This window comes from Leptonotus elevatus, chromosome 10, assembly GCF_054856555.1.
Source record: "Leptonotus elevatus isolate MCC_2025b chromosome 10, RoL_Lele_1.0, whole genome shotgun sequence".
Classification (NCBI taxonomy): domain Eukaryota; kingdom Metazoa; phylum Chordata; class Actinopteri; order Syngnathiformes; family Syngnathidae; genus Leptonotus; species Leptonotus elevatus.
In genome coordinates, this window is record NC_141248.1 from 20869502 (window position 1) to 20896500 (window position 26999).

General features: G+C 41.8%; 1 protein-coding gene across 8 annotated transcripts in view; it reads right to left on the minus strand.

Annotated features, from left to right (window-relative positions):
• The window catches only part of anks1ab (ankyrin repeat and sterile alpha motif domain containing 1Ab), a 46744-nt gene that overhangs the window by 4731 nt on the left and 15014 nt on the right, over positions 1-26999 (minus strand). For 2 of the 8 annotated variants that reach the window (XM_086086287.1, XM_086086294.1), the window contains 12 exons: positions 18362-18460; positions 17703-17849; positions 15442-15549; positions 14927-15100; positions 13394-13531; positions 12281-12352; positions 12122-12205; positions 11917-12054; positions 10519-10695; positions 8178-8276; positions 6514-6611; positions 1147-1236 (listed from right to left, as the gene is read on the minus strand). In XM_086086287.1, the coding sequence (XP_085942413.1) occupies positions 1147-1236; positions 6514-6611; positions 8178-8276; positions 10519-10695; positions 11917-12054; positions 12122-12205; positions 12281-12352; positions 13394-13531; positions 14927-15100; positions 15442-15549; positions 17703-17849; positions 18362-18460 (1424 nt within the window). Of the gene's footprint in view, positions 1-696; positions 6612-6650; positions 8277-10518; positions 10696-11916; positions 12055-12121; positions 12206-12280; positions 12353-13393; positions 13532-14926; positions 15101-15441; positions 15550-17702; positions 17850-18361; positions 18461-26999 lie in introns of those variants that run through there. The other 6 variants (XM_086086288.1, XR_015096237.1, XM_086086290.1 and 3 more) reach the window with 6 other exon arrangements.

Genomic DNA, 26999 nt, shown 5'->3' on the forward strand with positions numbered 1-26999 from the left:
TCCATAGAGGCTGACATTTTATACGTCACTGCCCCCTGCTGCACAATTTACCGTTAAATATCAACTTTCCCCCATTAATTTTCAATGGAACAGACATTGTCCTTTTTCGAAGTACACTTTCCGCACCCACAACTGATCATCATTGCCAGGTGTCTGATACTGCCCTGTGGCACAGTTGGTAAAGTGCATTGTATAGTAACCGGATAATTTCATAATTTATCTCTCAATTTATTTCAGAAGCATTCTACTTGCATTCAAATTTTAGCATTTAGCTATTATCATTCATCTTTCAGCATTCCCACACAATTTCTCCAGAAATTGCGCCTAATCTAGTTCTGATTAATTATTTAACCACAAATGCATTATTATTCACGATATGATGTATAGACGAGTGGGGACAGAACATATTACAATTTTTTTTTGTTTTTACCTTCTACTTTAATGCCAAATTTGGGGTTTTGATAAGTGACGGTTTTGAAGATGCTGGGTTTCCACCCGATTCCAGCGCTTTACGATTTTACTTGGGATAATCCTACAATTAAGTAGCGACTAGTGCTGGGCGTACTCCGCCTCTCACCAAAAAGTCAGTTCACCCGCAACTGGATGTGTGTAATCAACTTTTGAAACCACCAACATCTTGCATCAACATCGTTGACATAAATGGACAAAAACAATGCTGACATCAGACTTGTGGGATGCTTTTCTCATTGTATCATTTAATAATCATGAATATAATATTGCTTTTTGAAATGTTGGAAACAGTATCACATTTTCATTGACAGACCCAAACTCTGGCCACAAACCTGGGCAAAGCTTTGATTGCTGGTACAGTCCCCCCCCCCCTTTCATTGTTTTGTTTTCTTGACATTTCCTATGCATCTCTGACAGACCCGGATCGATTGACATGCACGGCGCTCCAAACCTATCGCGGTACCTACATAACAAGGGGAGTCGCGCACAGGCCAGGAAGTAGACGTGACCTTTCTAGCTGACCTTTTTGTCAAGACGGGAGCGGTGCTCAGAGTCCTGTTTAGCCGGCCATGTCGGACAGGTTTACCTTTCGTCTGCGTGTATAGGTAGCGTGAGCGAAGGTGGGGGGCGTACGCAGCGAGATCTAAATGTCAAGAGAGGATTTGCTCCATCTACCTCTTCCCCGCTTTAACTCGCACGGGCCCGCTCGCTCGCTCGCTCACCAACTCACAGCTTGGTGTCCGGGAACTTGAACGCCGGGGCGAGCTACACAAGGAAAACACCAAATGGTTACAAACCCAAAAAAGACCATGCGACGTGTGTCACCTGCTTCACGCCCGCGCAACTTGCTTCATATTGCTGCTGCTGCTCAAGTCAGGCTCGACAAGCAGTGTCTACTTTAAAATTGAAGTTGAAAGTGGAATGGAGAAGAAAACAATTTTGACCATACATTGACTAACATAATCATCTTAAAACGGTGGCCTTGTATGCTGACGTTTAGACCAGTTATTCCCAACCAACTGCCAAAATGGTCCAATTCCACTTTAAGACCTTGTCAAATGAATTCAGAGTTTTGTTTCTATATACATGTTTGGAGATAACGGCTGAAAAGTTGCAAAGACTGAGAAGTAGTGGTAAGTTGACTTGATCTGAAAATGATTTCATTGCTACAAATTAGGGATGTCAGGCGATTATTATTATTTTTTTAGATCATGATTAATTGCATGACTTCAATAGTTAACTCACTATTAATCACAAATTTGATATCTTTACAATAAAATGTACAATAAAATTGTGTTTCTACTTTTTCTAAGTTTTCATATTCTTAACAAAAAATGTTAAACTGGAAAAAAAAATGTACTAAAGGAAATATAATTTCATAAAATTAAAAAGATGTACTGTATTGCAAAAAAACGAGTGATATTGATTTGTGTCGGTCATTTTTCTGCCACTAGATGGCATAATTGCATTTGTAAGACGTTGGTGACAGTTCAGTGCATTTTTCCTTTCATATTAAGCGCTATCTAATCTTTAACATGAAGTAACTTGTGAAATAATGCACATTTTAAAAATTGTCAAATAGAACATGACCCCATTCTCCACAAGTATATGAGTTATTATTAAATTTATTACTGCTCAATTTTGACTGGAATTCCCCGGTTTCAATTCCAAGTAAGGGGCCGTCCTTAATCATGCGTTAAAAAAAATATATAGTGGCGTTAAAGAAAGTATAAATTAACACTCATTTTGACACCCTTACTACAAATATTTTTTGTTCATCTATCTATGCCACCCGCATACGATCCGGTGACAGGCAGAACAATTAAATGCTATTCCACAAGATGGCAGAAGGTACAATTAAGTGTTCACCTGTTGCCATTTATAAAACAATACAGTACTATCTTAGTCTAGATTTCACACAACGTAGATTTATGAATAAACTGAGACATCATTATTTCTGTATAATTTTTCCCAAAACATTGGTTTCGACCGCAAGATTTTTTGCGCAAGGCGTATTAAAGAATTTTGGTCAAATGATGTTCAAATTGTTGAGACATAATTTCAGTTGTGGACTGCTACCAACAAAGGTTAACATTATCATCGAAATCTAATCTCAAAGTAAAATGTTTACTGTTTAATTTTTAACATGGAAATAATGCATTACAGTTGAGGTGCCATGTTTTTTTTAGTCCAGGATGCAGCATTTGCTTCAGTTAAGTCCGACAACAGGTTACCATAGCAACCAAATCAAAAATTAGGAACCATTTTTAGCATGATTGTTTGTTTATTCGGGTATCGTTCAGTAGTGATGTCACAAAACAAAAGCTAAAGAAAAAGCAAAACTGAGTTAATACCTTAGATGCTCACTGAGCTAAAAGTTTCACATCAAGGTATCACTTTGTTATGCACAACAATTTTGGTCGATCTCCTACTAGGATCCCCTGTAGAGGCATCATTTTAAGCAATAAGGGACAGCCACCAACAGAGCAGAGCGCACAGATCATTCAAGCCCGACTAGTTTACTGCTTTGGCGGGCTAAGACAGAAACAGAAAAGAAGGTTTGTAAACGACAATTTGGAAGAACAAAACAATTGTAATTGTCAAACCCATCCATAGTTTGGCCTAAACCAGCAATTTAACACTCTAAAACAGTTTAGAAAAATCATTTTTGAGTAAAACGTTTTTTAGAGTGAAATAGGAACCAAATTGAATTTCAAACTTCTTTTCTGTCGTGACATCAAAAAAACAGATGAAAAGACAAAACAAGTTACTCCATTACAAGCTCACAAGCATAGACCTTGCACAGAAGTATTTTGAATTTTAGTCGCTCTTTAACTATTTGGTGTAATGGATTTCAATATCATGGTGCCTTGAGATACCAGTGCCAGTAATCATTTCCTCTCTCAGCTTACACATTGTCTATTTCAATACCCAGTGTGTAGTCCTCAGCGCCGTCTAGTGGTCAAAGAAAGCATTAGAAGCACGCGCACTACGGTGGCTCAGACAGACCATAAGACAGAGCGAGCTGGAATTAGCTGGAGCAGCTGACAAGTAGCGTTAGTAAAAAACATTTCTTTTTAAAAGCTAGTAAGAGCTTGCGAGAGCAAAGCAGAAGGCGATAAGCTCTAGTAAGGTGAGACTACAGCCATGTGATATAATTAGTGATTACGAGAATTTTATATATATATATATATATATATATATATATATATATATATATATATATATATATAAATTACTTTATCTGACACATTTTTTTACATACTTTTGACATTCATTTTTGTCATTGTTTTAAATGAATGAATTATTAGTTCACCACTAGATGCCGCTGGGGACCACTGACTGTCCCTTTTAAAACAACCACATAGCCTCTCCTACCTTAATGCTAACATACAAAAGGCTAACAATTAGCATCTATGTGCCGCTGTCGTTACGCTCTAAAGCAGGGGTGTCAAACATACAGCCCGTGGGCCAGAACAGGCCCGTCAGTGGTTCTAATCTGGCCGTGAAGACAGAACACAGTTTTTCAGGAAAATTAACTTGTTGTTGCTAATTTTTGTGGGTCTTACTCAGGATTTGATGCAAATATTGTGTGCTCATGTTTTTTGTAATGTAATGTAATTTACCATTACTCTGCAATAAAATAAAAAGAGATGGGATGTATGTGTATGTCATTATTATCTATAGCTTATGAGGCCACGGACATACTGATCTGGCCCACTTGAGATTAAATTTGAGTGAAAGTGGCCCCTATATTAAAATGAGTTTGACACCCCTGCTGTAAAGGGAAACTCAAGTCAACCAGGTGGCCAAGGCTCAAATGGTGTGACAAGAAGTGTTAATTTGAAAAATTGTAAACCTGACATTATTGTGATTTTACAGCTTACTACATTACTGTACTGTATGAATATTTTCTCATGAAAAAACACGTTGCCAAAAAAATTGGAATAGTATCTCAAGGCTCCATTGTTCTTGAGAGCCACCAGCCTCATCGGGCTGCCTTAGAAATCAAAATTGAAAAGTCAAACAGAAGACATGTTGATTTGGAACTAAAACCCAGACTGGCGGAAGGTAAAACGGCGTGCGCTTCCCCCAGTATAGCAAAACAAACGCGCGTCCTCCACTTGGGTACCCTGGGAGCCGTATTTGGGTTCAGGTTAGGCTTAAATACGAAGAGGGTTAAACTCTGAACTTCAAGCTTAAATAAATAAATAATCTCACTTTACCGTCCTCGCTTTGCAGCCATACGAGCAGGTTGCCGTGGTGACACACGAGACGGGAGACGGCGGGGTGAAGATGGATGTACGGACGGTGGGATGGAGGCGACTGGCTGGTGATGTTCAAACGCAGGCGATGGATGGATGGATGGATGGATGGATGGACGGACGGGATGGGAGACGCCAGACAGACAAACTGGCCTGGCTTGGCCCAGCTGGGCCCAGGTACCAAAACACACAACAAAACACTGCAATCATGCATCACCAGTGGAAGCTAACAGTCAGAACACGGTGGCCAGAATGCTGCTGTTTCACAAACAATGCACGGGTTACATCGGCAACAGCCTGCCAACACACACACACACACACAGGTTTGTTTTACTATCTTTGTGGGGCCATCTCATTGGCATAATGCATTTCCTAGACCCTTCCCCTAACCCCAACCATCAAAAAAGATTGCCTATTCCTTACCCTAACCTCAACCATAACCCAATTCAAACCAAAATCTTAAAACCAAGTCTTGACCCTCAAAAAGAGGTCTAAACTTGTGGGCCCAGCAAAATGGCCCCACAACTCTGTGAAATCCCGAAATGTTGGCCCCACTATGTAACAAAAACAAGACCACGTACACACACACACACACACACACACACAGTGGCCAGGTGTGGGGGGGGGGGGAAGTGTTGACGCCACAACAACATCCTTTAAACAAACAAAATGAAACACGGTTTGTACGTGCGTCGTGCTCTCAGAATAGCAAATCCTAAAAACAAAAACAAAAAACATTTGGTTTCTTTTTAAACGCGACGTGACACATTTGCCATGCGAGATGTTTAAGCGTGATAATGAGATGCTAAGTTAGGGGAAAATGCGAGCTTGGGCCCTCTTCTGTTTTTTTTTTTTAATATAGTCAAATATAATTGGGGCATATTTGTATTCCATTTACAAAACTTGTCTCAAATGGTGTCACAGCCTATCAAAAAAGTATCACAAAACCGACGCCCCGGCCGAGATAAAAGGGATAGTGCCATGTGTCAACACAGTGGTTTTTTTGTTCGTTTGTTTGTTTCTTTTGTCTCTCGGTGCTACCGTGACGCTGAGAGGCACAGGGCAGTTACAAGGCCAGAGCAGAGACCCCCAACAACCCCAACGTTCCCCTCAGTCTCTCAGTCAAGTGTGTTGGAGAAGCAGCGTGCAGTCATCGGGTGGTGTACTGTTCACGGGGGGAGGGCGGGGGGGCCATGACATGACATCGGGCTGCCGGCCTCCTCAAAGTGCAGCAAAAGTGTGTTAGTGACCCATCCTTGTTGAGTTTTTTTTTTTTTTTTTTGTACAAATGCATAGAAAACAAAAACAAAACTGCTCATTGGTTTGGCATCTTGTCCCTCCTCACAGAGTCTCACAGTGGTTGATGCCTGGTAAGACAAGAGAGGCTACACACGGACAAAGAAAAAAAAATCCAAAATTGAAAAAGAAAAATCTGTTTGCTTTTTAACATAATATACAAATAAGCAACCTCTGGAAGCTATCAAAGGGGTTGGAAATGCAAGGAAGAACGAGCTCAGTCCAAAGGGGGGCATCCTCAGCCGCAGTCGGGGAGAGGGATCCTTTTTAGGACGCAAAAAACAAAAAGGTGGAGGTGCAAGGAGGAGGCAGCCCTGAGGGGGTGGCTACACCGTCACAGTGAGAAGGCACGGGGCTCGAACTGTGCGTGGATTGCGAACCGGATGCGGGGGAAGGGTGGCACGGGATGTGGGAGTGGGATTCGGAGGAGGAGAGAGAGAGAGAGAGAGGGAGGGGGCCTCAGAATATGGTGGTCTCGTACTTGGTGCTGACGGGCCGCCTGCTGGCGTCGCGCTGGTCCAAGAGCCAGGAAGTGCTGCCCAGCGAGTGCATGTCGGCGTCCATCTCCAGGGGGTCGATCTGCCGAGTGGAGGAGGAGGAGGAGGAGGAGGGGGGAGGGAGAGAGAGGGGTATTGGGAAGGGGAGGGAGGTAGGGAGGAGGGGACGAGAGGGATTGTGTGAGACGGGCGTCAGCGGAGGAGGCTCCCCCCCCCGCGTCCCGCGGCTCAATCCACCACATGGATGATTGACGGGCTCCGCGGGCCGCCGCCGTGAGCCAACACCCCCGAAACAATCATGTTTCTGTTGATGTTTTATTGTTTTGAAATGACGTTCCGTTCTGTTTTATAGTCGATTTTGTTTTGATGTGACTGCAGTTGTTTTCAAAGTGCTGAGTTGAGCTCTAGAAAAAGGATGGATGAATGAATGAATCGCTCTTCACGGGCAGCGTAGTGGCCTAGTGGTTGGAACGTCTGCCTCACAGTTCTGGGTTCACCTCGTGCCAAGTTTGCATGTTAACCCTGTGCTTGCGTGGGTTTTCTCCAGGTACTCCGGCTTCCGCCCACATTCTCAAAACACGTTAAGTTCATTGAATATGCTAAATTGTTCATAGGTGTCAATGGTAGTTTGTCAATATAGGCCCTGCAATTGGATGATCAATTCACCCGTACGAAATTGGATGGATGAATATGGGTAATAATTTAAGAGTAATAGTGAATTTGCTGCTTTGGGCAACGCCATAAAAAACCCATTAGAGAATTTAATCCAGCCTGCCAAAAACAAATAAATCCTCATAAGAAGTGTTACTTGAATAAGCATTTAGCTCACATATTGCCAATTTGTTTTTATGAATTTACTGAAAAGCAGAGGTGGCAAATCCAGTTCCAGAAAGTAAAAACCCTGCCACAGTTTGGCTTAAGCCTCAGGTGCTAGTTAGCTAGCTCCCTAGCTAGCCCCCATGGCGCTTGTTTACCAGCTAGGGAGCTAGCTAGCACCAGGGGCTAAAGCCAAACTGTGGCAGTGTTTCTTTTTCTTTTTTTACTTTCTGGACCTGGGGAGTTAGCTAGCTACCTAGCTAGCACCAGGGGCTAAAGACAAACTGTGGCAGGGTTTTTTACTTTCCGGACCGGGATTTGCCACCTCTGCTGAAAAGTATATTTAGATTCAACAACTTGTTTGGTGACCTAATAGTTAGTAAATGCTTAGAACCGTCACAACAACAGCGCCATACAAATTAGATGGATGGCTATTTCCTTCTGCAGTTTTTTGTGGGTAGAGAAATTTTTCTTTAACAAAACTTTTTGGGGTCCTTGGGAATCCTGCGATAACCACAAACCCGACCCACAACAGGACTTATGTAATAATAAAAAAAAAACACGCCGAGCACACATCCCACAGGTTCCACTCATTCCTCTTCCGATTCAAATGAAGAAAGCATGCACCAAGCACAACCCTTTCGTTCAGCTAAACTGCGACACTTGCGCTCACGGCGTCCATGAAGAATGATGGCGATGGCAGGTGCGAGAGGGAGATGGAATCTGCGGTGGCGGGAAAGGAAGAAGATGTGCGTGGCGGCGGGGGAGGGGGTGCGTGAGCGGGTGTGCGATAGCAGCGGGGGGGTGAGTTGAGGCAAGGAAAGAGAAGGACCTGGACTCCGGGGCTAACGGAGTGCAACGGGAGGAAGGTAGGACGGTGGGTGGTGCACGTGTGACAGTGACAGCAGCGGCATTCGAGCACGGGGGCAGCCTGGGAGGCGGCGGCAGCACCAAGAAGACAAGAAGACAAGGACATGTTAAAAGACAGACAAGAGCATTGTGAGCATGTGACATGCGTCTACAACTGAGGGGATTGGAAAGTTCAAGTCAAGTAGCATTGGGGAGGGTTTCTGGAAAAGCAGTAGTTTAGGTGAAGTAATTGCCAAGTAGCGTAAAGCGGGGTACACACATCACTTGGCCGATTTGTTACAATTATTTTTCTCTTCTCATACTTCAGATATAAAAAAACTATACAACTCACTTCAACAGCAAGTAGGCGTTCTGATGATATCATTAGTAAATATTAGGGCTGTCAAAATGAAAGCGTTGACTCTGGAGATTAATTTTTAATTTTGTAAAGTATTTTAAAAAAAATTAACTCAGTTGACTCAGTTTGATCTATTTTATGTTATGGCCTATAACCTGAAGCCAAACTTTAGCCACTGGCGCAAAGATGGACAAACACGGACTATAGGTAGTTTTGCTTTCAGTTTTATTTGACGCTTGTTGAAGAAATATCAATAATTTGCGCACTTTACATAGCCAAAATTCAAATGGCTTATTAGTTGTACGTCTTTGGCGTTTCATCTCAGAGTAAAATTCCAAGATTTTCCTCAAGTAATTATGTTAGAACCGTTGAAGAAAAAAGTAGAAACAGATGTAGAAAAATGTGATTAATCGCGGAAAATTATGTGCGATTAATTAGTTTAAAAAATTTAATCGCTTAATAACCCTAGTAAATATTTATAAAAAAAAAACGAGGCATTATGTCATTACTTAGTGTTTTAATGAAGTGTAATATATATATTTTTTATTTTTTTATTATTATTATTATTAAAAAAAAATTAAAAATCTGTTTTTTGGGCGGGTCTGGAACCGATTAAAGACACTTCCCATTCATTATAATTAGTAAAGAAAACACCATGCTAACTGTTAACTCTAGTTACTTTTTGAAGACGGTAAACTCTTCTTGTCATTTTTATTGTAGTGTATAATTTTTGAGACCTGTAATGCAAACACTGCACAACCAATTGCTCTTCTATTTGTGTCGGGGAAACAGCACGAACATCCTGATTGGCTCCCATTGCGTTTGCGGTCACAATCATGGAGTCTGATAAACAAAATGGATTGGCCATTGAGGATATTTATCAGGTTTAACAATTACGGGTACGAATCAGTAAAGATACATTTTCGATAACATGATCAGTATGTGTGTGTGCCCCACTTCTCACAGCTTTTATAATGGCGTGCCTGACAAACGTGTCCGATCATGCAGAACTCAGCCAAAATGTGTCACCCACCTTATTGTTGCCCACTTTTTAAAAAAGGAGACACATGTATTTTCTGTACAAATTAATGTCTGCTACCCTATTTTTGGAGCCCGCTGAAATCAGACGGCTTTTAAAAGTCCTCCCTTCACTCATTGGCCAAGGGTGAGAAGAAAAAAGCTAACGTCCGTTAAAACCAATTAAAGCATGGTTTGAATTTTCACTCATGGAGGCAGAACTTCATCAAGCCACCGAATTACACTAATTATGTGCAGATCCATGTTAAAATTATTATCATTTTTAATCAAGTACTAAGTACTACGCTGTAAGACAGCAAAAACATGGATTAGGTTTTCACTCTTAGAGGCAGCACTTCATTGCCTCGTCACATTTGCAAGCCACAAATAAACGCCCCTCCGCAACAAGTGAAGCGTGTGCGCTCATAGCTAACACTTAACTGTGCAACCCTGCAACAATGCAGCTCTGCTTACCTTTTAACCTTGGCATGTTCTGTATTGTCACAATTCAGATCGCTTTGTTTCATTTTCAGAACGAAGCAGCTCGCGAAAAGTTTTGCTTGTTGTTTGTGTAATTTCACACTTGATGGGTGGGCAGGCTCTCTCGAGACCCTACCATTTGTATACAAGCCATTAAAAAGTCTATTTTCCATAATATGTCCCCTTTAGAATAATAAAAAGGAGCCGGGGGCGGGGCAGCCCTCGGCAGGCCAACTTGGCTGAAAATTGCGATGTGTCAACAGCGTGGGCAACAACTTGACAAACTCAATAGTGACGCAGGAGGATAACTCCAACATATACCAGCTGTTAGATAAATATAAGATAAGATATGGAGGAACGAAAAAGTTTGTTACTCACTTTATGAATGGGCGCTAGCTACTGTAAGTCAATTTGTGAGCACTAATCGTTTGTGACCTCCTTTGAGTTCCGTTGGTGGGGCGCTACTCACTGCTGATCTCCTCGTGCTGCTCCATGCCTGCGAAACGGGCCGGCTGCTCTTGGTCTCGACCACCTCTGACCCCAGGGACGAGTGGGGGACGAAGTGTCTCTGCCTGGACTGCACGGTCATTTGGTAGGCCACCTCGAAGGCCTGGCCCAGAGTTAGGATGATCTCGTACGTCTGCGTCTGTGTAAGGAGATTGTGTGATACTGCCTCGAACAACAAGTTTGAGCTTGCTTTGATCGCTCGTTCAAATGAATCACCTTTTTTGAGGGATTTCCCAAGAGTAAGAAAAATCAAAAAAAAAAGGGGAAATGAAGCCAGTTTCACTCAGCTTTGTGACATTTGGTTGACATGTCTATCATGAGTAGACCCACAAAAAAAAAGTCTCAAAAACCCATGCCTGGAAAGATCAGAACGTCTGGCATTTTGGTTTAAAGCATCCATTTTAGAGGCTCATTTTCTGGGCTCCTTCAAAAGTAAACTCCAAGAAATTTAGTGGTGACTGTTTCCAAATTTTAATCATGTACAGCAGGAATGCCTTCTGATTTGTCATTTTATTTTATTATTTTATTTCTACAATCCTCAAAATTTCTTAAAAAAAACCTGCAATTATATGCTATCCACAAAATGCTGGTGGTAAACCACACACCAATATGTATCGACTGTAGTTGTAATATCACCATCTACCACTAGATGGCAGACATGGTTTTTATATTAGGAAAAACTAAATATGTTAACAGCACATGTTTTATCTATAAAGTATCTAAAATAGGTTTGTTTGTTTTTTGGTCTGTCATCAAACTCTCCACTCTTAATAGCGCAAGCCTGAGGTGGAGTTAATTTGAGATTTGCGACTAATCAAGATGTCTCCACAGCTGAGCTTCTGTTGTCCATGTAAATGTCAAGCTTATCATGAAAGACACTTTAATCAAGCCAATCAAAGGAAGGAAGGAAGCTACAAGCTTCTTTCACTTCACAGTGAGACCTCGGATGTATGAATAATTAAAGCTGCACGCAGATATGAATGAGCCCTCGTCCCCTTCCCCTTAAAATGGCCGCTTCAAACCCAACTGGCAAACTTGATGATTCCTTTAGAGCAGTGGTGCCCAAGTCCGGTCCTCGAGAACCTCTATCCAGCCTGTTTTCCATGCCCACCTTCCTTCAACACAGCTGAATCTAATGATCAGCTCATCAGCAAGCTTTGAAGAAGCCTGATAACGATCTTGATCATGAATCAGGTGTGTTGGTGGAGAGAAACCTGAAACACAGGCTTATATAGGGGCTCTCGAGGACCGAACTTGGGCACCCCTGCTTTAGGGCACGTGTCCTTGAGACGTTTTTGTTTTTGTTCGGTCTACTCATGATAGACCAAATTTCATGTTGTTTGAGTTTGCCGGCACTTACCACCTCCACTGTGCTGAAGACATGACAAAAATGGTGGCCGCTCTTCAGATCCTTGGTGATGTAGGCGAACGTGCACAGGTCGTCCGGGTCCTGGGCGGCACAGGAGATGTTCCGGATCTCGTGCTCTGCGACTATGGTCTGACGGAATAGATGGAAAAGATTTCGGTAAACACAGCGAATGAGCGATCGGCTCTCCCGAACGTACCTTTGTGGCGGCGTCAATAAACTTGACCCCCCTGTAGGTAATGGAGAGAATAACAACAGGACCCTTTCTGGAATCCTTTGATTTCTGTAATGAAAACGGTATCCTTGTGTAAATAACGCTGATGAAAAATATACTGTATATGTTTTGAGGAATACTTGCCCTAATTTTAGCACAGGCATCTTGTGTGGACTCGATCCCCCGTAGATCCCTGATTATCATTGAACCTAAGTACTGCCGTTAGAACACATCAGGTCAGACAGTTCCATAGAAACGATTATTAATATGCAATAGGATAATGTTCCGTTTTTGGTTGACAATGTCTATAATCAGGGTACTCTTGGATTTGTTTATTCTTATTATTGTGTCTGATGTATCACATTTTGAAGCGCCTTAGTCTGGCAAATAAAACTTGCAAGCGCATGTACCCTGGTGAAAATAATATATTTGTTTAGGGGTCCTAAACACAAACCCACTAAACTTGTAGTGCCCCTTGGAGAGTTACCCCCCCCCCCCCCCCACCAAAAATACAATGATCAATAATTTAATTTACTTTACTTTAATATTAATTGTAGGAGTAACAAATTAAATATATAATCAAATAATTTTTTTATTTTAGTATAATTGATTAGGTATATTTTTTAATTATGTAAGGCAGAGCTGTGTAATTGCTCTACCGATTAATATTAATTATTTTATACATTAAATCAAAATATACTAACATTAAATATTGAATTGAACTGATCATTTAGATTATTATTGTGAATTGGTTTTGGGTTTCGGGGCCGGCTTGTTTGACCTTTTGCATATCTGTTTAATTACTGTTACATTTCAATTTTATATCATTAATATGAATTATGTTATAAATCAAACTGAAATATGTGTTATTGCTCTACCTATTGTGGAACTTCATAAAAAATTGTTACAGATTAATATCAAATAATTGTCATTCTATTAGTAATTCTTTCCACGTGCTAATTATACAATTTTTATATTATTAAAAAAATATATTTTTGATATTATTATTATATATTTTTTAATATATTATATCGTTTTTGTTTTCTTTTTTTCAGAAATTATGTATGGTAAATTACAACTTACAATTACAATTTTTTTTCTTTTTATTACTTGGTTGTGACATACAATGTTCATGATTGATTGTAGAGTCAGTGCTAGTATTGGATCTCATTAGACTGCAGGTGTTGCCACTGAAGTGTCTCATGAGAATATACTGTAGCTTACGGGGGTTAAAAGTCTTTGGCAAAGGCAACTTACAGTTGCCTCGTACCCGCAGGCATCCAGGATGAGCTTCTCAGGCTGGTGGTGCCAAGCGGACACGGTGGCGTAGGTAGCAGAGTGGCTCGGCGGCCGCAGGTTCACGCGAGATTCTTTGTGTCGCTCACTGTGTCGGTCCTGCAGTGAATAATTAGGAAAATATGAATAAACTCTGGCGGTGGTGGAATAGGGGTTGGCATGTTTGCTTCGTAAGGTTCACTCTCTGGTCTGGCCTTCCAGAGTCTCTGCGTACTCCAAATTTTCCTTTTACTCCAGCCCCACCCTACTGAAGACGAGCGCTCCAGAAAATGGATGTTTGATTTGATCGTAGCGCAAGTGGAATAAGATTTCCCGTGCAGTCGCGCACGCGTGACTGTTTGCGTTAGTGCGGCGGGTTTTGACCTTTAGCCAACGCTAACATTTGACGGTGGCGGTGGAGTTATTCTTAGCGCTTTCACCTGAGGACCGAGTGAGCCGTCACGTAAGAGCTGCGAGAGTTCATGACAGCGGCACCCAGATGTTGGTCGGGTTCACGTGTTAAGTCAACTCGCTAGCGAGGACTCTGTTGACACATGTGACACATCTGTGAGGACGGAACGGACGCATTCACTGGGATGTTGTGTGGCCAGATTCATCTTTGCAGCTTAAAAGAACCATCATGGCAAAAATAAATTTCAATCTGGGTTATCTAGTGTAACACAATAATATGAATCTGACTTTTCTTCTTACTATTACTTATTTTTCTTTTTTATTTCTGTTTTTTTTATTGTTATAGACCAAGTGTCTTTTCAAAGTGTTGTTGTCCCATGAAAAGATTATTAACTCTTTTACTGCCAAACGTTATCCATAAAACAATCCCTACAGTGCCAGACATCAATCGAAAATGGAAAAAATAAGGACAAAGCAAGCTTTTTGTGAAAAGATACATTTGCTGCACAAATTGTTTAGTGAAGCTGACGTGAATTAGATTTAATGTGACAAATGCTTTGATCATTCACGTCACCCTTGAAAACGTTCTATTTCCTAACATCCGCCATGTTTTTATGTAATTTGATATGTGCAACCCATTGAAAAGCGATACAATACTGCCATCTGCTGGCCATAGTTAGTTGGTATTTTTGGATTTTCCAACCCCATTCACAAAGCAGTGCTGCACAAGAAGTATGCACAAGAAAAAAAAACGTAGTTGGACTCACAAACTGGGCTGATCTCATATCTAAAATGGTGCATTACTGCCATCTACTGGTGGTTGTGCATCAGTAAAGTTGTTTCTAAGCTTAAAATTTACAGTGGTGCAGACCCTCCCGCACACATCCTCGTTGGAAAAATGTCATTGAAAAAAATATCAGACAATAGCAGTGAATGATTTGGTCACATTAATAGTGGAAAAATATTAGATTTTTGGATTTTCTTTTTTTTTAATTAATCACACAAACCTAGCATTTGAACAGGGTTGCGTCCAAGTTGTAAAGTCGAAGTGGTTTTGAAACTCGACGAATGCAACAAAAGGACATAAGCGAAAGATGAACTCACTACAGAGCGCGGCCGCTCACAGTAGGAACGCAAAGAGACGCTACAGTCCTGATCCAGTCGTCCTCGCCGCCGCCGGTCAGCCTCGGCCAGGGGCAGCAGCATGTCCATGGAGCGACTGGTGTAGGGGTCCATCTGGCCCAGGGGGCAAGTGGTCTGGGACAGGAGGTCGTGGAACTGAGAGGCACAAAAAAACAAAACACATCACATGATGATACAATGTTTAGACAGCTGTGTCCCCCACAGCTTTCCTGATCCCAGTCCAACATTCATCCTCAACAATTCGACAGAGATTCTTTGAGGGTGACAATGTGACGTTTCTATTGGCTTTTGAAAAGGTTTACAAACTGAAACGCTATCAAATCAGTACAATACTTAATATTCAATTTTGAGTGAGAAGAATAGAAAGAATATCATCGTTCATTTGAACCATGATGCCTTGTGGTTTAACTCGCTTGTCTGGGCTGTCTAAGGAAGTGAAAGAACAGAGAGTGAAGAAGTAGTATCATGGTCCTCACCATGATCGGAGACAGGCGTCTGGACTTGGAGGGCGCCTCCTCGTAGGGTCTCTCGGCCAGAGAAGCGATGATCCGCTTCCTGTGGCCCAGCGGACCCACCCTGATGACCTGCAGTGGCAAAGAGCAAAACATAGGGATTCCGAGCAGCCATTTCCAAACAAAAACTCATCAAGGGTGGCCTCTAAAATCCACTGAGTCGGCGGGCACACGCCCCCTTGACTCCCCATCAATAATTCAGCCTCAATCTGTTTTACCGTCAGCTTAGACTACGCTACTGTCTCTTTCCTGGGAACGCTCCATAATTCACGAGGCATCTTTGTGCGTCGTGCTTAAATAACACAGTGAGCACATTTCGCTCGCAAAATAAGAAACACGGTATTGCCGCAAATAGAGGCCATACCACAAACAGACTGATTGACTGACTAATCCACCAACCGGCTGACTGACTAACTGTAAACTAGTAAATGAATTGACAAAGATTGCCTCTAAACTGACAAACTAATTAACTGAAATGACTCTCACTAACTACCTGACTTACCGAAGAATAAATGACGGACTAGAAGAGAAGAGAACAGAGTAGCTAACAAACTGACTGAATAACTGATGAAGTGACAAATGACTCCTAACCAACTGTCAAACTAATTAACTCATTTGCTCCCCAAAACGTCTAAATAGGTTTTATTTTAAATGTTTGACGTGTCCCAAAGACGTATTTATACGTTAATTTTATTTATTTATTTATTTAAATTTTTACTACAGCATACAGAAGGCTAGAAGAAGATTAGATAAGAAAAAGACGATAAAGTAGATCAACCAGGGCCATGTTGAAAAAAAACCACAGTCCCAAACAGATTTGTGAATAATGATGAAACTTAGCTATATTCTAATGTGAATTGCTGCAAAACTGAAACAGATAGAAATATGTTCCATGTTTTTTATAGCAATAGTACACAATATTCTGTGCGCCTTGCTAAATCAGTCAAAATCCAGTAAAACAGCTGTGAGTGAAGGTGGTTCAGTGAAAATGGCTGGGAGTGAATGAGTTCACTGAATCATCTGACGAACAGAAAAAAACATACTGACTGACCCCGAGACCCAACACCAGATAAGTGGTAGGAAATGTATAGATGGTTAAATGGAACCCACCCCGTACGATAGTTGAATCCTCTTTTAGTGTATTTTAAGACGCTCCCTTTCTCAAATCATGTTCCTCCCTGTTAAACTGTGATTATACTCGTCAGAGGTTGTTAGTTTTATGGAGTCAAAACTCTTTTCTATCGTATAAATTAGCATAATTGCCTATTAGCACACTCGCGTCCGTTATTAGCGTTCCGCATGCAATTAGCTTTGCCGCGACTAGATCCTCCGCAACAGACGTCGTCGTCGTCGCGCGTATCTCTTTTTTTTGTCTGAAGCCTTCAATTATTCATCCCGTCTGAGGGAAAAACAGGTCTGGAGGTCACGCATTCCCACGGGGGGGGTTAGAAGTTGTGTAAATCCTAATAATAAAGCACTTAAGATGGCGTGTGGGAACGTAAAGCGGTTTGTAGGTCACGGCGACGCTCGATTTGCCGTAAGATGCTGCAGAGCATGGCGGCAATGTAAGAAGAAGAAGGGAAAAAAATGGGACGCTTAAAGAAAGTCTGCAGAACGTAACTATGGCAACACGCTGGTGTTCTCAACCTCTGCTCAGCCTTAACCAGGCTAACTAAAGAAAACACTAGTAGACGCCAACTTCATGATTGTGGTATTTTTGCCACAATGGATGATTGTGACTTCCTTGACAAATTATACGAGATTAGTCAATTATTTATGATAGCCGCAGCTGAAGTGAGTCACAAAGCAAAACATCTTTGGAGGGATTTGAAAAAGGGCAAAGACCCAATTGCGAGAGAGCAGAATACATGCTGTCCTCAGATTACCTTCGTGTCATCAAGTCAAGTGTAAAAGGGGCTACTGCCTGCCTGTACATTTATTTGAATATTCACTGGTGTTCATGCGCCTCCCAAATACTAAAACCCAAGACCAGGCGAGATGAGACGAGACCAATTTCTTTTTGGAATAAGGCTATACGTTTAAAAGTCTGCTCTCTCAAAGCATTATGAGTGTGTATCCAATCCAGATGTAAATAACTGAAATTTGGATCTCTTTTAGTCAATAAACCACATGCTGCTTCACCGAGAGTCAAGACTTTGACCTTCTGATCCGTGGCTTCAACAAGTTTTGAAACGGCGAGGCCTCCTTGACTGCTGGCTGCTTACATTGATGATCTCCAGCTCCCACAAGTTCTTGACGCACTCCAACGTGCGGTAGCCACTGGACAGGAAGTTGGGCAGATACTCGTGCAGGCCCAGGCCGTCCAGCCACGAGGCCAGAGAGGTGCTACCGTCACAACCCAGAGCTTTGACCTGCAGCAGGAACATCACAGGTGAGTCATCCGGCATCCTGTAACCACACTTTTACTGTAAGTGGGCTACACACGTAACAATCAGTCAGCCAACAGTTGTTGATTATGGGATGTCAGTGACGTTTTAAGTGATGGGGTGGCGCTCCTGTTAATAAATGTTATTCTTTATTGGAAGTATTAATTCCCCGAGCAGCCAATCCCGACCTGTCATTTTTGAAGCAGATCAGAAAAATCACTCCGAGCACAGATCACACTACAAGCTCAGGATCATCTTTTACAGACATCCATCACAGTTGGGCCTTTACTGACTTTGCTCGCCACGGAGGGAAAATGCTCAAATTTGTCAAGATTGTGTGTGTGTGTATTTAGCCGGCCTTAATGCGCGCTAGCGTCAAATGACTGACTCCTCTTGCATCCGTAAATCTCATCATGATACATCCAAACATACAGAAAGTGAGAACATTTATTGTGTTCCCAAACACAACATTTGTTTATTTGCTGGCACCGGAGCACCTTGGGCAATCCGCGTGCCGCGTGCAGGATTTTCTTCCTGTGTCCCGGGTCTGTGATCCCGATGTCTCGGAGATCCTGGTCCTCCATCACGTTACTTCCCTGCACGTACACAAACGCAGAAGATGCATACAAAGATGAACAACCACATTCTAGCCTGAACCGACTTCCTGCCATCCTTATGTTGGACTCCAAGCCGGAGTGGTGTAGGGTGTGTGGGAACATTTTGTTTTGGGTGGTCAAGGGGCAGACCGAAAGTTGATTGTTCTCTGTCGACCAAGAATCCATCCATCCATCCATTTTCTATACTTTTTAAACTGATGGGTTTAAAGTAACCCAAAATGGGTGAAATATCTAATCCAACCAAAAGGGAGTCAATGCTGGGTTATTTATACCCAATGGTTGAGGATGTAAGCCAACAAGTTGTCAAGATTTTGATCACACAAGTAATAAAATAAATAAATAATAAATAATAAAATAAAACAAACTACCAAGAAATCGGCTAACGGGTTATCGGTATACACTCTCAAAACTGCTGTGTCAAAAATAACACCATTTTGGTCAAAAACTAATTTAAAACTACTTGGGTCAATTTGAGCCAACTCTTTGGGCTGTTTTGTACAAAACCTTCTTTTTTTTTTGTACAACACAACCTAAAACTTTCCAGAGGTGCCAAATCCAGGTCCAGAAAGTAAAACTCCTGCCACAGTTTGGCTTTAGCCTCAGGTGCTAGTTAGCTCCCTAGCTAGATCCCATGGTGCTCGTTTACCTGCTAGGGAGATAGCTAGCTAGCACTAGTGGCTAAATCCAAACTGTGGAAGGGTTTTTACTTTCTGGACCTAGATTTGGCAAGTTGAGTCAAATGTACCCAAGTAGTGTGTCGGTCCAGTTTTGGAACAAAATTGGGTTAATTTTGACCCAGCAGTTTAAAGGTGTAGCTGTTGTTAAAAATAATACTGATTTATTACCAACATTTTCCAAGAAGAATCAAGTTGCCTCTATCAGGGTATGTTTGGCGCGATTTTTTTTTTCTAAAGCAGATGCCCTTCCTAATGCAACCCACCCATTTTTATCCAAATTTGGGACCAGCAGTGGCTTGGAATCAGCATTGGTGCGTTAATTGTCTTGCCCAAGAACCCAACTGGCTGTTAGCGTCCACCCTGACCAGGATTTGAACGCCGATTCCCATGCCCAAGATCTGCAGTATTACACAACAACACAAAACTGTGTCGAAAACGGGGACCATCTTCAGCTCTTCAGCCCATCCAAATCTAATCTTCAACCCAATCTGCTGGGTCAAAATCACCCAACCTTGAGTAAAAGTAACCCAATCTGCTAAAAATCCACTGATACCCAGTGACTGACCTCTCACCGAATATCCCACACTGTCCAATCAGAAGACAAATACACATGGTACTATTATTAAATAGCGTTTCAAGTGTACCACTGGGTGCAAACATGGCTCGGGATGCGACACCAGAGTGTTTAGCGCACGCCTGACACGAGGCGAGTGGGAGGACAATGAAGTCAAATAAATTGTGCATGGCGCGGAGAGATCAATGTGATGCGGTGCGACGCGTCGGGAACAAAGAAAGCCTTGGTGGATGCATCCACACGAGCTGCTTTCATTGAAACGGGGAAAGAAACAAGGAACATTTTGTGGTTCCTAAAGCTGATCGTTGTCTGGACAGATATAGTATATGTTTTTATATAGTGGCCTATATACTGTAGTTTGGTTAGAATTGTAATAAAAAATCCTTGTAGTTATTAGGAAGTAGGGAATGAGTGGATTATTCCGAATTCCCTACTCTCCTAATCACTACATTAGAATTTTTATATATTAGAAATGTAGTTAACACGTCCACGTACCAAATGTACATCCAATGTTTAAAAATAACGATCAAATGTAAACGTAATGTAAATGTAAAACGATACTATCAGTGGATTAAATAGCAGTCTTGTAATGTAACACAGTGCAAAAAAGTTTATAGGACTTAAGCAGAACAAGCAGCCGTTAAGAGGATAATGAAAAAAAATCTTCAAAAAATAGGTTTTAAGAAAATATTGCCACTTTGAGATGACGTTTACTGTCAATTTAAACATAAAACAAAGATAAAATAAAACAACCAAATAGTTTTGGCATAGGAAAGTCCACTTAGCTTAATGCTAACCAACGTGACCGTCTCCATTTTTATCCCTATATCTGTGTCATACTGCCCCCAGGTGGCCAAGGTGCACACATCATGGGGAGGAGCAGCACAATATCCATTCAATTGAAGCAAAAAATGTGTCAAGAATGTCACTGCTCTCTATTTTTGTAAAGTAAAAAAAAACGTATATACCAAATTATTTTTGATACTCGAGTACATCAAATGTCAGACACTTTATACCAGACAGCTACTGTACAGTGAATAGGGAGTGATTTTGAACGCAGCCGTAAAGCGAGGCTGGAAAATGTGCATCTAAGCGTTTTTCCCTCCCCGGTGCGTACTGCTGCATATTGATTGTTCCCGGCCAAGAATGTTAAAATGTTCTGTCTTTGCTCGATGCTGCTGGCTGGGCCTCAAAGCCCCACTGCAGCCCGATTAATAAAAGGTCGCCAGCCATAAATCCAGGATAGCGGCCTGAAATAGATTCTCCCCAGTTCGACGACGCCTCAGGAGGCTCTCGCTCGTCGTCTTTGACGTCACGTGACGGCAAAATGTACGCTTGAGTACTTGCATAGCTAATGAGCCGCGCGCCGCTATTGACGTAATGTGTGGCGACTTGCTGCTGCTGATGATGATGAGGATGAAGCCGCGCTAGCGCTCCTCCGTCTCGCTGCGTGCGCTCGCTAAATTAGCATCGCTCTCTTGACCCGTACACCAAATTGTCTTTATTTCAATTTTTTGAAAGAGCTCCGCAGGCACTGCGGCACTCAGACATGTGTTACGCTTTGTGTGTTCACATCCAGAGCTGGCCCAAAGGCATGTGCCAACTAAGTGGCTGCTTGGAGGCCTCCTGGCCTCTAGGGGGCTCCCAAAAAGCATGACTTTTTTTTTTTTTAGCAACAAAACTGCATATTTGTGATTAGCTGAACACTTGTTTTTACGTTCAAGCCGAAGGCCCTGCCAAATATAAAAGTGTTGCTTTGGCGCCAATTTGTGACATCTGTGAGTCGAGCAGTGTTGCCACAGTTACCTTGGAAAAGTATGATTACTTGCATCATCTTGACAACGCTCATCTATCTCCCTTCCTGGCGTTTATGGACGCGCCAGTGCGCTAAAAATTATTATGTCACTACCTCAAACATGAATGTTAATTTGAAAACTCCCAAAATGCATTTCACTGTTTTTAATGCGAGAGTTTACCTTTCTTAAGTGTTCTATAATATACATATATAATATATTAGGGCCATGTATATTTTTATTTTTAGATGGGGGGTGAGGGGTGATATTCCGAGAAAAAACTCGCAAATTTGGGAGTTTATAAAGTGGCAAATTTGTGAGAAAAAAACTCAGAAACTTAAGAAATACACACGTAGTGTACTACTCGGATGTTTGTGCCAATACTTTTCGGTCGGGTTTTCAAATAAGGAGATAGTAATTGCTTTAGCAGAGATTAACCATATGATGTTTGAAGCGTTGGTTACGGCCAGCAACAAAGACGACTCGCTTTGCGAAGGTCCACACCCTGAAGATCAAGCATTTAAGTTAATTTGTTAAAATGTTCATTTATGTTTCCAGAATTATTATTTACACGTTTATACATTTTGGTATTTTTTTTTGTACAAGTATCGAAGTTGATGTGTCGAATCTGCTGCTCTCAATCATTCACTTGCATTTACCTAAAGTATGCTAGCTTCTGATTGGTTAGTGTTTAGTCAGCTGATAGGGGATCAGGAAGTGTTGTCGCTCGAGCTGCCGTGTATGACGAGTAAAGTTTAAATTAAGAATGAATCCGTCTCCATCCTGCTTTTTCTTTTTATAACAGTGTCTCATTAACCACCAACGAATCCTCACATTAGACTATAGCTACGCTACGTGTATTTGTTGTAAGTTTCTGAGGGTTTTTTGCAAATTTGCCACTTTATAAACTCGTAAATTTGAGAGTTTTTTTCCCCGCAAATTTGCGTTTTTCTCTCGAAATATTACCCCCCCTCCCACACACACACACACACAACCCCCTGTGAGAAAAAATAAATATATATATATATCGGAAATTGAGGCAACAAAGTGTTAAGCGCTAAGAAATACAAAAGAAAAACACGACGACGCCCGGAGAAGGGACCGATGACGGGCGACCCACTTGCAGTGGAAAATGCTAATCGTCGTGTAAAAATGATGAGAATGGGCACACAGCTGTTCATAATTCATGATCCCTCAAAAGCTGCCTCTCGGCGCAGTCGTCACGGGCGGCGGTGGCTGAGAGCCTCACCGCTCGCTCATGCGCTCGCTCGGCTCCGTGGGCCGGGCCGCTGGGGGAAACTTCTCATGCGGAGCCGGACGTCTCGGCCGCAACGAAACCTCAAAATGAGCATCGGGATTGCTCTACCTTCAAGCTCACATGCAATGCCAAGAGGCTCATTTTGAATATGTTGTTTTTATATTGTGGGTCAAATTGACCCGTAATAGTTTTTTTTTTTTGTAGGATTAAACTTTAATTAGCGTTTTTAGAATAACATTCATTTTATATTATAGGTCAAAGTGACTTGTTTGCCATTTGAAAACTATAGAGAAAATATTACAATGTTATATTACAACTTACAATTTACAATGAACAATAAAAATAAAATACAAATAATATACTGTAACTCCTCCTCACTACAAGTACACCTACACGTTGTGTAATTTAGGCAGGTCATTGACACATAATACTGTATAGCACTGACTACACTACTTTATTACTTAGGGTGTCAACAGAAGTCACAATAATTTAATACCAAAAAGTCTATTAATAATTTAATACACAAGTAGAAACAACCCTCTTGTAACTATATTACATCTTATCTTTTTAAAATAGCACATATGTCATTAAACACAATGGCAAATGTTAATTAAAATTGCTGCAAAGCATGCTGGGAATGCGGCTCGTGTGAAGCCCTGATGACACAAAAAACTACTAACCCTGTAGAAAAGGCCAAAAAATTATTTATACTTGCAGAGAAATACTATATGTTATTTTTTCTTTTTTTTTTTACCCAGTAACGTTCTTGACATAAAAGTTCCGAAATGCTCTGCCCCCTACTGGAGAACTTTTGTTTAACGGCATTGACGAATCTCGAAGCGTGTTAAAGGGCACGCGATGAAACATCCGCCCCGTCTACCCGACTCGTCTGACCTTTGCCGTTGTTTGCAAGCGTGGCATCGGCGTTCTTGTAGCGCGGCTCGTTTGCCTCGCCGAGCCCATCATTTATCTCGCCGATGCGTCAGGTCCAGCAGACACATGAGGCGTCATACACAAATGAACATCAGAATGCTTAATGACCCGTAAGTCTGCGTCACTTTATGTTTGAGAAATCTTCCATCCTGCACGAAAACACCGGGATAATTTTTCATCTTCATATTTGTCACCTTATAAATTGGATTTAGATTTAATAAAAATCTGTTTTGTAATGAAAATGACTTGCATTGGAGGGATTTATGGCCTATGAACTTTATTTTGACTAATGCCGTCAAATGGTTATCCAGTCAGCAATTAATTTTTTAAAGAAAATTATAAATTCTTTAGTGTGTAGGGATTTTACTTTAGAGGCTTTGCCCTACCATGAGTAGCAGATGAGAGCCACAGAGTCACAACTTTGCGAATGTATTTAAGCCAATGCTGTTATTATGTCATTTGTAAAATTCGTAGTTGGAATTTTCATAATTGGACAGTACAGAAGATAGCACCGTTAGCGTAGCGACCCATTTGCAAAATTAATATACAAAGACTTCTGGAAATGTTTTAAAAACAAAAGTAGCACTGAAAGTCTCCCTTTTTGTTATGTTGCCGTGGAAACAACGTGCTAAAAACGACTGCCATTTGCCAGTGTTTTTAAATTTAACATGATAGCAAAAATGTCTGTGCCCATTGAGTTCTACCGAGCTCCAAGTGGCCATATCCTTAAGCCCGTATCCCACTGAGGGGCGAACGTTTACAACGCTAGTGAATGTTGAATTCTCGTCAGGGTTCATTCAAGTTTGTTCGCTTCGCCAACACTTGAAAACGTCCAATCCTCGGTAGGATTTGAGCTTTCCGCATCTCTCTGTTCTTTCTCTGCTGAGTGAGGCAGCTTTGAAACGGCATATTCAGCACTTGTTGTATGTCAATGTCTTGTTTTGTTTTTATGGGGTTTTGGGGGCAATGAGTTTTGTACAGCGCCCCTTGAATTCTACACAGCAACAAGTGGCCATTCATACACGGGTTAAAGCCATTCTACTGAAAAATGTATGGAGGTAAATGTAAATTTTGGAGTTTGAATATTATAATCGGGCAAGTGGGCCAGTGCCCCACCAGATCCAACAGATGGCAAGTAGTGACTCTTTTTTTTTTTTTTTTTTATGTATCAAAACTGACTACTCTAAATTATTCTAGTGCTAAAAATAGGATGTCAACACATTTTCAATATTATTTTAATCCCATACATGGTTGTTTTCTGTCTTTTTTTGTTATTCATTTGCTTGACCTGGCTAGCAACAGTGCATACCCGAATCAAAACGCATCATATCTTGCAATCTGCATTGTTACATGCTAGCTAGCTAACAGGGGTGGCGCTACACAAGGGCACCCCCTTCACACCCGGGAGATAGCAAATCCTAGAGCCGTGCCTCCTGCTAGCTAAAATCTCCAATTTTAGTTGTTAAATTATAAAATGGGGCAAGTGAGACAGTGCCCCACCAAATCCATTAGATGGTTTTGTAATAAAGGATTGACACGTTTATAACTTAAGTACTCAAAATAGCTTTTAGCCATTTACGTGCTGCGTCCCTGTCCTTACTCTTCTGAGTAATGCAACTTGGCTCTTCGGCTTGGCTAACTACGAAAACAGCGGAGTCAGCATGACTTGGTGCATGTATGCCATCGTTTTCTTTTTTTGAGGACTATGATTGTTCCTCTTGAATTCCGCCTAGCAACGAGTGGCTGGCACGAAGACCACTGTTGCCATGACCAGGAAATACAAGAATATTGTATTTTTTCATGGTTTGTACTGCCACCAATTTCTTTCATATAAACATAAGAAGACTTATATACCACTTCATATATAGCTAGCTTGCATGCTAAAGAGGTCACAGAGCGGCTCCCCTCCACTGCCACGCTTAGCTGAGCTCAGGCGTGACAAGGTGACGTAACCCAACAGCAGCTCAAACGCTCGCTCGGAGCCCCTCGGGGCGCCGTTATTTACGGCGCGGCGGCCATAGTTTGACCCGGGGAGCGAACGACGTCAAAGACGCGTTTCCCTGCAATTTAGCCCAAAAAAAATCAAATAAAACATGATAATGCTTTTAGTCATGCTGTGGGCAGTGAGGTGCAGTTAAATCAACTGATTAATATGTAATTAAGGTGGAGGCGCTGAGGAGGGCCTTACTTTCCAGATGCATCAATTTGTGGGCTCATAATTTAAAGACGATGTAATATGGAACATTCATCCATCCGTCATTTTAATTGCTTGTGCACGATGATTTGACTTACAACTTTAATTTGTTTCATGACTACACTTGTAATTGGAAACACTCATCTTTCCCGATTTAAATGAGTGGAAATGCAACTACAGTACTGTTCCATTGCCCCCAAAAAACTTTTCTGCACTTATGGCCCACTGTTAAATAACAGTCATGGTAATTTACATAATATATTTTCTCTCCACGCATGACATGTTCAGCCAAACTAGGCGAAGATCCAGAGCCACTTTCAAGTGATGGCTGGAGTCCAGCTGTTGGACTCCACCATCTGAAACACGATCTTGCAGAGACACCCCTGCAATCGGTAAAACCAAAAGGCAAGCAGAACTGCATTGCGTTTTTGATTAGCATGAGCTAACAGCGTTAGCTTCTGCATATGCTTACACTTCTTACCCTGCACTCTGGGGAAGGGAGCTTGCCGGCCAGATGACGACAGACAGTCATAAAGCTCATGCGCCGCCCCCGTTTATTATGGTAACAAAAGCCGGACTCGCCATTGGCGTGGAATGAGACGGTGTGCAATGATTGTTGGTTCTTGGGCTATTTTGACAAAAGCTCGTCACAGACTTGATATGAGGCCAAATGGATGCTGTTTTAAATTGTGAAAAGAAATTCACAATATTCCTCCTTTCACAGCGGTCATAACAGGAGCATGCAAAGTGTATCGGGGAGAAGCTGCAGTGCATTGGAGGTGAGGTACAATGACTGTGGAGTGATATCATCTAATTGTGAATAGCGGGGGGGGGGGGGGAAGTTAATGGCTTTTGATGGCCGTTTATCTTGCCAATAATGGCGGCCTATGATCCTGCATGGGAAGAGGATGGGGTGGTGTGGGGGTCGGGGGGGGTATGTTTGGTCATCATTTAATTTTGACAGGGTCATGCATTGCACAGAGGTCAAGAGGAGGCAGGAGGGGGTCGATCAGGGGTGGGGAAAGTGGGGCCCGCGTGCCAGATATGGCCCACTCTCTTTCTCTATTGGGCCCACCCATCTCTTATTTG